This window comes from Gymnoscopelus microlampas (assembly GCF_963454915.1).
Source record: "Gymnoscopelus microlampas genome assembly, chromosome: 19".
Lineage (NCBI taxonomy): Eukaryota > Metazoa > Chordata > Actinopteri > Myctophiformes > Myctophidae > Gymnoscopelus > Gymnoscopelus microlampas.
Window position 1 is genome coordinate 38,590,009 of NC_139956.1, and position 15,348 is coordinate 38,605,356.

The 15,348-nt window shown below is 42.5% G+C and overlaps 1 protein-coding gene across 1 annotated transcript in view; it reads left to right on the forward strand.

The window, feature by feature from the left end:
• Positions 1–15,348, forward strand: part of LOC311034508 (E3 ubiquitin-protein ligase TRIM39-like) — a gene marked incomplete at both ends in the record, with an annotated part of 153,371 nt that extends 138,023 nt beyond the window's left edge. The window contains 5 exons of the mRNA XM_084042387.1: positions 9,653–9,748; positions 11,040–11,273; positions 11,845–11,992; positions 12,672–12,817; positions 14,914–15,348. Of these exons, the coding sequence (XP_083898513.1) occupies positions 9,653–9,748; positions 11,040–11,273; positions 11,845–11,992; positions 12,672–12,817; positions 14,914–15,348 (1,059 nt within the window). The remainder of the gene's footprint in view (positions 1–9,652; positions 9,749–11,039; positions 11,274–11,844; positions 11,993–12,671; positions 12,818–14,913) is intronic.

Genomic DNA, 15,348 nt, shown 5'->3' on the forward strand with positions numbered 1-15,348 from the left:
AAGGCCACTGAAAGCAAAAGAGGCAAGTGATTAATGAAATCCTGATGTCCATTTTGAAAAAGCGGAAAACAAGAAGAATGTGAAGATTAATAAATTTGATCAACAGGAGGGAAATGACAGAGCCGATTCTCAGTTCTATGTAATGTGGGTTTATAAGTTCTATTCATATTGTTAATGTGTTCAACTAATTAATCATTCAATTGAATAGATGATGTATATTCTTCTCCTTATGTGTGCAGGAGCCAGAGACTGCATATTAGGTGGTTTGTTATCGTTACAGCTACAGATGTTTACATAGTTTCCTTATCTCTAAGTCCAGCAGAAGCTTGCTGTCTCTGTCTCCTCTGCTCTGCCTGCTAACTTCAAGTACTGAGTACTCACAGTAGTCTAATACTTTTGAGTACTTCCTAAGCCCTGCCTCCTGCTTAACTGTATCTCCGTCTCATGTTGCTATATAAACCAATGTAAAAGTATTTGTACTCCAGAAATGATTCAGGTAAAGCTGGACATTGGCTCCTTGCGCAAGTAAAAAGAAGGAGATCTCCGTTGTGTCTGTGTCTATCTTATTCCAATGTGTGATCTGAGCCTAAGGTGTTTGTAAAATGATAAAGCAATCTATCACAGGTAGTTGGCTGAAATGTCCATCAGGCATTATGGCACTGTGTTTGGTGGCATAATCTTGCTGGATAGTGAAGAGCATATTGGATGTGCATAGAGACAGTTTTTGCCTAACAAAAGAGAGATTTTGCATGTTAGAGATGCACACGGATACATTCTAATCAGTACTCTATGGCCCGTACGGGGATCGAACCCGCGACCTTGGCGTTATTAGCACCACGCTCTGACCAGCTGAGCTAACAGGCCTGCTTTTTCAATGATTTGTTGCAACTAACTGTTTGCAAAGTGGCTCAGAGGGTTTCAGCATGCAGTCTGAGTGTTTTCTTGATTTTGGCAAATTCAAAGCATCCAGTGCATTCCCGTTTGGTCGAGACCCAAGGTCAGCTTTGAAGTATATTATAGTAAAAGAGCTCAAGACCCTCCATTTTAGTTGACACAACTAAAAGAGGCAGTATTAACTTGGCCAAATCAAACACTGTGATGCAGTTTTGACTGGACAAAGACTGAAATCAGTCACAGCCATGAAGATCAATGAATTTGAAAGTCAGGTTTGACGGAGAGCCAAGCAGTTAGTTCTACAGATAGCAAGTTACGATTTATTGCAGTTAACTTTGACAGTTACACGTAGGCCAACCACGAAGGGACTCGAACCCTCAATCTTCTGATTCGAAGTCAGACGCCTTATCCATTAGGCCACGTGGTCCTTGTATCTCTATGATGTGTTCTCTCTGTCAGAATGTTAGTGGGATGAAAAGTCCATCAGGGCTTACAGCTGTGTGTTTGGCGGCATAATGTTGCTGGAGAATGCAGTGAAGAGCATATGGGTCAGAGCCGTGAAAAACACTCAGTTTTTACTGGACAGAGACTGAAATCTGTCACAGCCATGAGGATCAATCAGTTGCCTGAATCTGAAACTCAGGTGTAACGGAAAGCCAAACCAGTTACTTCTACAAGTACCAAGCTGTGTTCATTTCAGGTAACTTTGACAGTTACACGGAAGGACAACCAAGAAGGGATTCGAACCCTCAATCTCCTGATTCGTAGTCAGGCGCCTTATCCATTGGGCCACGCGGTCGTTATATGGAGCTTTTGTATTATTTCTGTAAGACAGGTAGTTGGCTGAAATGTCCATCAGGCATTATGGCTCTGTGTTTGGTGGCATAATCTTGCTGGATAGTGAAGAGCATATTGGATGTGCATAGAGACAGTTTTTGCCTAACAAAAGAGAGATTTTGCATGTTAGAGATGCACACGGATACATTCTAATCAGTACTCTATGGCCCGTACGGGGATCGAACCCGCGACCTTGGCGTTATTAGCACCACGCTCTGACCAGCTGAGCTAACAGGCCTGCTTTTTCAATGATTTGTTGCAACTAACTGTTTGCAAAGTGGCTCAGAGGGTTTCAGCATGCAGTCTGAGTGTTTTCTTGATTTTGGCAAATTCAAAGCATCCAGTGCATTCCAGTTTGGTCGAGGCCCAAGGTCAGCTTTGAAGTATATTAAAGTAAAAGAGCTCAAGACCCTCCATTTTAGTTGACACAACTAAAAGAGGCAGTATTAACTTGGCCAAATCAAACACTGTGATGCAGTTTTGACTAGACAAAGACTGAAATCAGTCACAGCCATGAAGATCAATGAATTTGAAAGTCAGGGTTGACGGAGAGCCAAGCAGTTAATTCTACAGATAGCAAATTACGATTAATTGCAGTTAACTTTGACAGTTACACCGTAAGCCAACCACGAAGGGACTCGAACCCTCAATCTTCTGATTCGAAGTCAGACGCCTTATCCATTAGGCCACGTGGTCCTTGTATCTCTATGATGTGTTCTCTCTGTCAGAATGTTAGTGGGATGAAAAGTCCATCAGGGCTTACAGCTGTGTGTTGGCGGCATAATGTTGCTGGAGAATGCAGTGAAGAGCATATGGGTCGGAGCCGTGAAAAACACTCAGTTTTTACTGGACAAAGACTGAAATCTGTCACAGCCATGAGGATCAATCAGTTGCCTGAATCTGAAACTCAGGTGTAACGGAAAGCCAACCAGTTACTTCTACAAGTACCAAGCTGTGTTCATTTCAGGTAACTTTGACAGTTACACGGAAGGACAACCACGAAGGGATTCGAACCCTCAATCTCCTGATTCGTAGTCAGGCGCCTTATCCATTGGGCCACGCGGTCGTTATATGGAGCTTTTGTATTTTTTCTGTAAGACAGGTAGTTGGCTGAAATGTCCATCAGGCATTATGGCACTGTGTTTGGTGGCATAATCTTGCTGGATAGTGAAGAGCATATTGGATGTGCATAGAGACAGTTTTTGCCTAACAAAAGAGAGATTTTGCATGTTAGAGATGCACACGGATACATTCTAATCAGTACTCTATGGCCCGTACGGGGATCGAACCCACGACCTTGGCGTTATTAGCACCACGCTCTGACCAGCTGAGCTAACAGGCCTGCTTTTTCAATGATTTGTTGCAACTAACTGTTTGCAAAGTGGCTCAGAGGGTTTCAGCATGCAGTCTGAGTGTTTTCTTGATTTTGGCAAATTCAAAGCATCCAGTGCATTCCCGTTTGGTCGAGACCCAAGGTCAGCTTTGAAGTATATTATAGTAAAAGAGCTCAAGACCCTCCATTTTAGTTGACACAACTAAAAGAGGCAGTATTAACTTGGCCAAATCAAACACTGTGATGCAGTTTTGACTGGACAAAGACTGAAATCAGTCACAGCCATGAAGATCAATGAATTTGAAAGTCAGGTTTGACGGAGAGCCAAGCAGTTAGTTCTACAGATAGCAAGTTACGATTAATTGCAGTTAACTTTAACAGTTACACGGTAGGCCAACCACGAAGGGACTCGAACCCTCAATCTTCTGATTCGAAGTCAGACGCCTTATCCATTAGGCCACGTGGTCCTTGTATCTCTATGATGTGTTCTCTCTGTCAGAATGTTAGTGGGATGAAAAGTCCATCAGGGATTACAGCTGTGTGTTTGGCGGCATAATGTTGCTGGAGAATGCAGTGAAGAGCATATGGGTCAGAGCCGTGAAAAACACTCCGTTTTTACTGGACAGAGACTGAAATCTGTCACAGCCATGAGGATCAATCAGTTGCCTGAATCTGAAACTCAGGTGTAACGGAAAGCCAACCAGTTACTTCTACAAGTACCAAGCTGTGTTCATTTCAGGTAACTTTGACAGTTACACGGAAGGACAACCACGAAGGGATTCGAACCCTCAATCTCCTGATTCGTAGTCAGGCGCCTTATCCATTGGGCCACGCGGTCGTTATATGGAGCTTTTGTATTATTTCTGTAAGACAGGTAGTTGGCTGAAATGTCCATCAGGCATTATGGCTCTGTGTTTGGTGGCATAATCTTGCTGGATAGTGAAGAGCATATTGGATGTGCATAGAGACAGTTTTTGCCTAACAAAAGAGAGATTTTGCATGTTAGAGATGCACACGGATACATTCTAATCAGTACTCTATGGCCCGTACGGGGATCGAACCCGCGACCTTGGCGTTATTAGCACCACGCTCTGACCAGCTGAGCTAACAGGCCTGCTTTTTCAATGATTTGTTGCAACTAACTGTTTGCAAAGTGGCTCAGAGGGTTTCAGCATGCAGTCTGAGTGTTTTCTTGATTTTGGCAAATTCAAAGCATCCAGTGCATTCCAGTTTGGTCGAGGCCCAAGGTCAGCTTTGAAGTATATTAAAGTAAAAGAGCTCAAGACCCTCCATTTTAGTTGACACAACTAAAAGAGGCAGTATTAACTTGGCCAAATCAAACACTGTGATGCAGTTTTGACTAGACAAAGACTGAAATCAGTCACAGCCATGAAGATCAATGAATTTGAAAGTCAGGGTTGACGGAGAGCCAAGCAGTTAATTCTACAGATAGCAAGTTACGATTAATTGCAGTTAACTTTGACAGTTACACCGTAAGCCAACCACGAAGGGACTCGAACCATCAATCTTCTGATTCGAAGTCAGACGCCTTATCCATTAGGCCACGTGGTCCTTGTATCTCTATGATGTGTTCTCTCTGTCAGAATGTTAGTGGGATGAAAAGTCCATCAGGGCCTACAGCTGTGTGTTGGCGGCATAATGTTGCTGGAGAATGCAGTGAAGAGCATATGGGTCGGAGCCGTGAAAAACACTCAGTTTTTACTGGACAAAGACTGAAATCTGTCACAGCCATGAGGATCAATCAGTTGCCTGAATCTGAAACTCAGGTGTAACGGAAAGCCAACCAGTTACTTCTACAAGTACCAAGCTGTGTTCATTTCAGGTAACTTTGACAGTTACACGGAAGGACAACCACGAAGGGATTCGAACCCTCAATCTCCTGATTCGTAGTCAGGCGCCTTATCCATTGGGCCACGCGGTCGTTATATGGAGCTTTTGTATTATTTCTGTAAGACAGGTAGTTGGCTGAAATGTCCATCAGGCATTATGGCTCTGTGTTTGGTGGCATAATCTTGCTGGATAGTGAAGAGCATATTGGATGTGCATAGAGACAGTTTTTGCCTAACAAAAGAGAGATTTTGCATGTTAGAGATGCACACGGATACATTCTAATCAGTACTCTATGGCCCGTACGGGGATCGAACCCTCGACCTTGGCGTTATTAGCACCACGCTCTGACCAGCTGAGCTAACAGGCCTGCTTTTTCAACGATTTGTTGCAACTAACTGTTTGCAAAGTGGCTCAGAGGGTTTCAGCATGCAGTCTGAGTGTTTTCTTGATTTTGGCAAATTCAAAGCATCCAGTGCATTCCAGTTTGGTCGAGGCCCAAGGTCAGCTTTGAAGTATATTAAAGTAAAAGAGCTCAAGACCCTCCATTTTAGTTGACACAACTAAAAGAGGCAGTATTAACTTGGCCAAATCAAACACTGTGATGCAGTTTTGACTAGACAAAGACTGAAATCAGTCACAGCCATGAAGATCAATGAATTTGAAAGTCAGGGTTGACGGAGAGCCAAGCAGTTAGTTCTACAGATAGCAAGTTAAGATCAATTGCAGTTAACTTTGACAGTTACACGGTAGGCCAACCACGAAGGGACTCGAACCCTCAATCTTCTGATTCGAAGTCAGACGCCTTATCCATTAGGCCACGTGGTCCTTGTATCTCTATGATGTGTTCTCTCTGTCAGAATGTTAGTGGGATGAAAAGTCCATCAGGGCTTACAGCTGTGTGTTTGGCGGCATAATGTTGCTGGAGAATGCAGTGAAGAGCATATGGGTCGGAGCCGTGAAAAACACTCAGTTTTTACTGGACAAAGACTGAAATCTCTCACAGCCATGAGGATCAATCAGTTGCCTGAATCTGAAACTCAGGTGTAACGGAAAGCCAACCAGTTACTTCTACAAGTACCAAGCTGTGTTCATTTCAGGTAACTTTGACAGTTACACGGAAGGACAAGCACGAAGGGATTCGAACCCTCAATCTCCTGATTCGTAGTCAGGCGCCTTATCCATTGGGCCACGCGGTCGTTATATGGAGCTTTTGTATTTTTTCTGTAAGACAGGTAGTTGGCTGAAATGTCCATCAGGCATTATGGCTCTGTGTTTGGTGGCATAATCTTGCTGGATAGTGAAGAGCATATTGGATGTGCATAGAGACAGTTTTTGCCTAACAAAAGAGAGATTTTGCATGTTAGAGATGCACACGGATACATTCTAATCAGTACTCTATGGCCCGTACGGGGATCGAACCCGCGACCTTGGCGTTATTAGCACCACGCTCTGACCAGCTGAGCTAACAGGCCTGCTTTTTCAATGATTTGTTGCAACTAACTGTTTGCAAAGTGGCTCAGAGGGTTTCAGCGTGCAATCTGAGTGTTTTCTTGATTTTGGCAAATTCAAAGCATCCAGTGCATTCCCGTTTGGTCGAGACCCAAGGTCAGCTTTGAAGTATATTATAGTAAAAGAGCTCAAGACCCTCCATTTTAGTTGACACAACTAAAAGAGGCAGTATTAACTTGGCCAAATCAAACACTGTGATGCAGTTTTGACTGGACAAAGACTGAAATCTGAAACTCAGGTGTAACGGAAAGCCAACCAGTTACTTCTACAAGTACCAAGCTGTGTCCATTTCAGGTAACTTTGACAGTTACACGGAAGGACAACCACGAAGGGATTCGAACCCTCAATCTCCTGATTCGTAGTCAGGCGCCTTATCCATTGGGCCACACGGTCATTATATGGAGCTTTTGTATTATTTCTGTAAGACAGGTAGTTGGCTGAAATGTCCATCAGGCATTATGGCTCTGTGTTTGGTGGCATAATCTTGCTGGATAGTGAAGAGCATATTGGATGTGCATAGAGACAGTTTTTGCCTAACAAAAGAGAGATTTTGCATGTTAGAGATGCACACGGATACATTCTAATCAGTACTCTATGGCCCATACGGGGATCGAACCCGCGACCTTGGCGTTATTAGCACCACGCTCTGACCAGCTGAGCTAACAGGCCTGCTTTTTCAATGATTTGTTGCAACTAACTGTTTGCAAAGTGGCTCAGAGGGTTTCAGCATGCAGTCTGAGTGTTTTCTTGATTTTGGCAAATTCAAAGCATCCAGTGCATTCCCGTTTGGTCGAGACCCAAGGTCAGCTTTGAAGTATATTATAGTAAAAGAGCTCAAGACCCTCCATTTTAGTTGACACAACTAAAAGAGGCAGTATTAACTTGGCCAAATCAAACACTGTGATGCAGTTTTGACTGGACAAAGACTGAAATCAGTCACAGCCATGAAGATCAATGAATTTGAAAGTCAGGTTTGACGGAGAGCCAAGCAGTTAGTTCTACAGATAGCAAGTTACGATTAATTGCAGTTAACTCCAGCCGTTGTGCCTTTGGTGAAGTTGTCGTCATTGTGGTGGAGAGAGTTCTTGTGGTGGAGAGAGTTCCTTGTATAGATTATTACTATTTATCACTATGGAAGCCGTCGAACTGGTGCGATCTGACGGCATCCTAGAATTTATAGGTAGGATGTGATGTCATGTGATGTCATGCTGTCGTGAGATTACGTCACACTGGCGTTGTCATCGTGATGTCAGATTACGTCACACCGTCACACTGGCGTCGCATACGGACAACCGACATGGCGCAGGATTCAAATTGTATATATAGATGATGTGTTCTCTCTGTCAGAATGTTAGTGGGATGAAAAGTCCATCAGGGCTTACAGCTGTGTGTTTGGCGGCATAATGTTGCTGCAAGATTTTATTACAAGCTTGCAATGCGTCGTGATGCAACGCATTGTGAGCTTCTAGAGCTTCTATTTTCAATTAACCGATGTACAGTATATAGGTTTAAAGTGCTCATGTGGCCTATAATAGTCGCTTCTTTTGGGCTTTTTTTCATAGACTGGTTGCTTATTTCTCTCACATAATCTGGCAACACTGTCTACGGCTCACTATTGTGAGCCGACGTGAGCCATGACACCACACGTTTTGCGGATTCCCCCCTGTTCGACGTTTACATGGAGACCCGATGCGGTGCGTTTTGATAACAAAAAATCCACTCTGTTACGTTTTCAGCCCCCGAAAACATCTAATATTTTATTTTGCCGTTTTCTCTAGAGACCGTTGTTGCCTGAGTGTTTTCTTCATTTTGCTTGAGGCCCAAGGTCAGCTTTGAAGTGTATCATAGTGAAAGAGCTCAAGACCCTCAATTTTAGTTTTCACAACTAAAAGAGGTTATTTTAATAGGTTATTGCAGTGATTTTTATCGTGACTTGGAGTGATGTTATCAATGTAGTTCAGTCAGGAACACTCACGTCAAAGTAGATTTAACCATTTTTTGCAACAAATGGAATACAGTTAAGTTTGGCGTTAAAGGCTCCGCTCCTGGAGATATTCCCTGAATTTTGTCCAAGCAGCATGCTAAGCAAAATCACGGAATGTTAAGTAGTATGCCAGACTCTGATCAAAAGCTGGAGGCTGGGGTGGAGGAGGCAGCTAAGCAGCAGTGAAGCAGGCAGCAAGACAAGCAGCGACCTAGTGAATGCAAAGCCGCATTTAGAAGGGACCTCCTTGTTAAGGCGTGAGCTCTGATTGGAGTATGAATGTGTGACGTAATGACCAGCAGAGCTGTCAATGGGGAATAGGAGGCTGATGTTCACATCAGCTGACTGACAGCCGATTACAGCTGAGTCGTGCAAGACTTGCAAGAAGTGTCCTGCATGAACCAACGCTATGCTTCATTTATATTCACGGTTTGATTTGTAAAAAACATTTTCAACATATCCCCACTGGTAATAAAAAATGCATGACCAGAGTGGGGTGGATGTATCAAAAGCAGAGTGATTGATTAACCTCCCATCCCCTGTGGTTACTTTATATTTGTTGTTGTTCTGCTGATGATTTCTTTTTAGCGGCGCTAGCCGCTCTATACCTTTAGGTATAGAGCGGATATTAGCCCTCTATACCTGGCTTTTGCGTCAACGTTCTGATTGGTCAGGCTCGCCAAGGTTCTGATTGGTCAGGTCCGTCAACGTTCTGATTGGTCAGGTCCATCAACGTTCTGATTGGTCACTATTCATGACATCACTATGTTACTATTCATGACATCACTATGATGTCATGAATATAGAATTAGATGTCTATATAAACAATGACTAAATAAACAATGAGTAATATCTAGAAATATTTAATAATTTCATTTCATTAGTCATTTGGCTAAAGTCTCCTTCTAGGTAAGTTATTTAAAGTTAGATCCTCAATTTAACTTTATCTTGGGAATCTTGGGATCTGTCCAAGATTCTTCCCAATATGATGAATAGAAAGAGAAAGATACAAGAACGTAATGTTCAAATACAATCTTTGAATGATGAACAGACGAAGGGTGAAGTAATAGAAAGTCTGAGTTCGGGGATCCAGTCATCCGTTATGCGAGAATGGTTTGACAAAGGAGATCTAGTGTCCAAGAGTCCTTTCATTCGGCTTTTTTCACATATCTATGACAACATATATCAAAGGCGCCGCTACCTTCACACAGGTGTGATTTTTTTTTTGCTGTTTTGATGTCCAGGTTCTGTTGAAAACAACCACATCAGAGGTAACGTGTCAAATCCAGGATAGACTGAAGAAGGTGGACGAAATCAGGCATTCCATGGAGCTCAGCAGAGTGGGTTGCTGCATACATTCTACAAAGTAGAAACATACATTTTAAACATGCAGCTTTGTGTAACCTATTAAGTTATCAACAAATGATGTAATCTCAGCACCATTTTATAAATACTGTATACCTTTTATGTATTTCTTTTTCACATATTAACCCATTAGGACTGGGAGCGCATACAGTACTGTGTCATTTTCGATTTTTAGCTATTAACCATTATTTTATACTTTGGGCTATTCAAAAATAGCAGATCTACAAGCTCATAGCGCGGCACCAAGTGCCGCGCTACGAGCTTGTAGATCTGCTATTATTGAAAAATCTTGAACATTTGTGTTGAATACATTATATGTTTTGAAACAAATTCTTTAACTCAAATCTTTGCTTCTGGGGGGTCCCTGGAACAAAATATTTTCAAGGGGATCGGCGGCCAAATATATAGGGTCCTTGACAAGAAAAAGTTTGACCACCACTGACATAGCAACAGTAGAATAGTTTTTCAGAAAAATGAAGACATTTGTTGAGACATTTGACAGTTACAAAAGTTTGCTTTAAAAAATATATATATTCCATCTTCACGATTTTTCAAAAATAGCAGATCTACATGCTCCTAGCGCGGCGCTATGACCTTGTATATCTGCTATTTTTGAATAGCCCAAAGAAATCTTAAAATGACACAGATGCGTTCCCGGTCTTAATGGGTTAACGGTCAACATATTGTAACAACAGTAACAGTCATCCTAACTGGAATCTAACACATTCGTGTGTTCACTGCATGCTGTTTCCAGACAGTGGTGGAAAAAGTACTCAAATTCTTTACTTAAGTAAAAGTACCAATACTGCAATATAAAAATACTCTGTTACAACTAAAAGTCCAGAATAAAAAATTTACTTGAGTGAAAGTACAAAAGTATTGGCATCAAAATGTACTTAAAGTACCAAAAGTAAAAGTACTAAATATTTGAAAATAGCAGATCTACAAGCTCACAACGATCGGCTATTTTCAAATAGCCTATGTATAAAATTGGGTTAAAGTGGTTAATGTATGTTTCATTATATCATAATTGATATCTGAAAAGTAACTAGTAACTAAAGTTTTCAAATAAATGTAGTGGAGTAAAAGTACAAAAATTGCCTCTGAGATGTAGTGGAGTAGAAGTAAAAGTATTGGAAATTGGAAATACTCAAGTAAAGTACAAATACCTCAAAATTGTACTTAAGTACATGTAATTTGTTACTTTCCACCACTGTCCTTACTGGAATCTAACACATTGGTGTGTTCACTGCATGCTGTTTCCAGATGAACTCCAGGAAGGACATAGAAGGCGTCAGGCAGGTGTTTGGTGCCTTGCTGTGCTCCATAGAGAGAGGCCAGGCCGAGCTGATAGAGAACATCCAGGAGAAGCAGGCGGCGGCCCAGAGGAGAGCTGAGGACCTCGTCTCACTGCTGCGGCAGGAGGTCCAGCACCTGGAGAGCAGAAAAGCAGAGCTGGACAGACTCTTACACACCGAAGATCACCTCCATGTGCTGCAGGTCTGTCATTTTATTCTCCCGTCTCTTTTTTCTTCTTCTAGCTTTATTCTATTCTCCATGTAACCTTCTCAAGTGCTGCAACTATCAAATATGTTCTTAGCGATAAATGTGTCGATTGTTTTTCGATTAATCAGGTTTGTATATGTAGTCAACGCACGACACATCCCAACACCCATGGAGACCTTTTATGTTTTAGTTTTTGTCGCATTCCTAAGCCAATAATTTGATGACCGGCAGCGGTTCCGGTAGGAGACACAAAGAGTCTCCTTTGTGTCTCCTACCGGAACCGCTGCGTATTAAACTGGTCATCAAATTATTTGCTTAGGAATGCAACAAAAAAAATATCCATGAGGTGACTAATTGATGACCTTTAAGCAAATATCGCAGATCTACCAAGCTCACAATGTGTTGCATTGTGATTCATTGTGAGCTTGTAGATTCACATTTTTTTGGGGCATTTTTTGACTTAAAATAAATACATAAATACAATAAATAAAAACTCCCCCTTCATCTTATCTCCTCACATTGAATCATTTGACCCTCTCTCTCTCTCATGTTTATTTTTGGTTAGAAATTCCCAACTCTCAGCTCTCCTCCGGCCTCAAAGGACTGGTCAGAGATCAGTGTCCACTCACACACGTGTGTAGGGACAGTGAGGAGAGCAGTGGCCCGTATTGAAGACCTGCTGCAGCCGGCCTTGAAGAAGCTGTCCATTCAAGGTCAGATTTGTTGTCATCAAACTTGTTTTTATCGCTACCTTTACTTTATCGTGAAATACAAGTTGATATGTTAATCATATACTGCAGGGGTCTTCAATGTTTTCAGGCCAAGGACCCCCTAGCTGAGAGAGAGAGATGAAGCAGGGACCCCCTACTCTATATTGTATAAAATTGTGTTTCAGATAAAAGTTTTTTTTTTACTTAGTCTGCTATTTTTTCCCTCTACACCTATAGCCTCTTTGCAGAAAATAGCCGATCTACAAGCTCTCAACGCCTCGCAGCACGAGGCGTTGAGAGCTTGTAGATCTGCTATTTTCGGCTATTCCCCTCAAAAAAGGAATTCTAGGGTTCAAGTGGTTAATGGGAAAAAAAATACTATCACACAAAGATTTGGCGGACCCCCTATAGTACCTCTGAGGATCCCCTAGGGGTCCCGGACCCCCTGTTGAAGACCCCTGATATACTGTATTACTGTATTATATTTTTTATATTATTTTACTCATACTGCTTCATACTTCTATTGAATTTCAGAGCATGAGAGGATGCAACAGTTTGTAGGTAAAGTTTCTTTTTACTTGTCTCCTGAACGCACCAAAATCTCCCTCAAATTGGCAATTGTTTTTAGAGAAGGACTTTTAACTTAGTGACTTTCAACATCTAAACTGGGTCTGTCTACCAGAGGATGTTCATCTGGACCCCAGGACAGCCAACTCCTGGCTGGTGGTATCAAAGGATGGAACACAGGTCTGGGATGGAGATGTTGAACTGGATGTAGCTGATTCGCCACAGCGCTTTGACACAGCACCATGTGTCCTCGCTGTCAAGGTAGGTGTTTGATTATGTTTGATGATGTGTCACAGTCACTGTATGACACACCATCATCAGACTTAATTGAGGTTTCTTTCTTTGCAATTTCTGCATATTCAGAATCATTATTATTATCACATCTCACAGGTTTAGAGGTATAAATTATTTTTTTTAAATTGAGCGTGCTCCATCAGTAGTTCATGAGAAGAGAAAGGATTTACGTAGCCTAGGGTAGAGCAGGAGAGGTAAGAAAAAAAAGAAAAGAAGACAGGATGCAAACAGGTCAAATGATCAAAGACACCTACTACATAGATACTGTATAGCAGGTATGTACATGATGTTGCGTATTTGCGTGCGTGTACTGTGAATCTCTGTGTGTGAATGAGTAATATTATAATAAGTGTTTTTATTGTCTCCGCCAGGCCGAAAGGCATGGCGAGAGAGTATGTTTTCCACCCCGTCCGTTTTTTCACATGGGCCTGTTATAGCGCCACCAGGAGGCAGATTTGTGCGAAACCCATTTTTTCCCATTACTCCTACAACTTTTAACTAAACGTCATGCAAATCGGTACACAGTATCTCTATAGTCATGTGATCAACCCGGATCTGTTCAATTTCCCATATTCCATCCTCATTGGCTAAGGTTGGCTTCCAAAGTGTGCAGGATTGGTTAGTTTTGAACAAACTGCCTCAAATCATGAACGCAGCTTGCCATTTCCATAAAATTGCACACGCACATTCCCACTAGGAAGAGGAAGAAATGCCATTTAAAGTTTTTCAAATCAGCCTCATGGTGGCGCTATAACCGGCCGATTTGCATTTTTAAGTATAACTGCACCGATCTGCGTGAAACTTTGCACGCACACTCCCTAGAGGCCAAGGAAAAACATCTGCACTGCATTTTTCACATTTGCTTTTTACAGCGCCACCAGGAGGCCGAATTATGTCAAATACATTTTTGGATATTAATCCTTCAGATTGTGTCCAAAAATCACGCAAATTGGTACACAGTATCTCCATAGTCATGTGATTCTGATGGATCTGTCCGATATTTCGTATTCCATCCTACTTGGCTTACAGTGGCTTTCAAAGTTTTCAGGATTGGTCAGTTTGGAACAAAATGCCTCAAAACATGAACACAGTGTGCAATTTCAGTGAAATTTTGCATGCAGATTCACACTAGGCAGAGGAAGAAATGGCCCCCTTTTCACATTCACATTGGCCTGTTATAGCGCCACCAGCAGGTCTAATTTAGTAAAACACATTCTTGGAACAAAATGCCTCAAATCATGAATGCAGTGTCTGATTGCCGTGAAAGACCTAAGAATAAATGGCACCCTTTTCACATTGGCCTATTATAGCGCCACCAGGAGGCCAGAATAACGTACCTGACCTGGCGGAGACCTGTGCTCCAAGGAGCACTTCTTCTAGTTTCAATTATTTTTTAAAGCATTTGAGCTGTCAGGTGCCTCCCGTATTTGACATTCAACCGACATAGTCAAACACCAACATTTTGATCTAGATTTTCGTCTTTGCAAAGCCAGCCACATCAATACACTTATCCCATTTCCGGGGGCTGAGTGGTTAGCGCGCATATCACATGGACTCAAATGCCTGACAGTGTGAGTCCCTGGTTCGATTCCTGGGCGCGAGGACCATTTGCTGCCTGTCACTACCCTACTCTCTCTGTGTTTCCTGTCTCTCTCTACCAGTGATGGAAAGTAACTAAGTATATTTACTTAAGTACAATTTTGAGGTATTTGTACTTTACTGAAGTATTTACAATTTTTACAGAGGCAAATATTGTACTTTTACTCCACTACTTTAGTTACTAGTTATTTTTTATTTTTTGATTATTATAACACAACTTACACTAACCACTTCAGCCCTATATACATTTCGGCCGTTTGAAAATAGCCGATCTACAAGCTCACAATGCGTCGCGATGCGACGCATTGTGAGCTTGTAGATCTGCTATTTTCAAAAGATTTGTACACATTTTAAAATTTGTGAAATGGACATTCTGCATAATAAGTACTTTCTACTTTTTGCTCTCCACTGTGACAATCTAATAAAGACAAACAAAAAGACCCAATCTCCTTCATGCCATGCAGGGTTTCTCCACCGGGAGGCACTACTGGGACGTGGAGGTCGGCGCCAAGACGGCGTGGGACTTGGGCGTGGCCCGAGAGTCCGTCAACAGGAAGGGCGTGGTCACGCTGAGCCCAGACGACGGCTATTGGTCCATTTGCCTGAGGAAGGGGAGCGAGTACCGGGCGTGCGCGGGCCAGGCGGTGGAACTGCACCCCCGCCGGAGGCTGCGGACCGTCGGGGTCTTCGTGGATTACGAGGAGGGGACCGTGTCGTTCTACGACGCCGTGGCCAGGTCTCACATCTATTCCTTCACCGAGTGCCACTTCACGGAGCCTCTGTTTCCTCTGTTTAACCCAGAGATGAGCGACGGCACCAACAACAAATCGCCACTCATCATCTGTCCTGTCCGTGACGCCAGTGGAGACGAGGAGGACGCAGAGGACGTTACGATATAG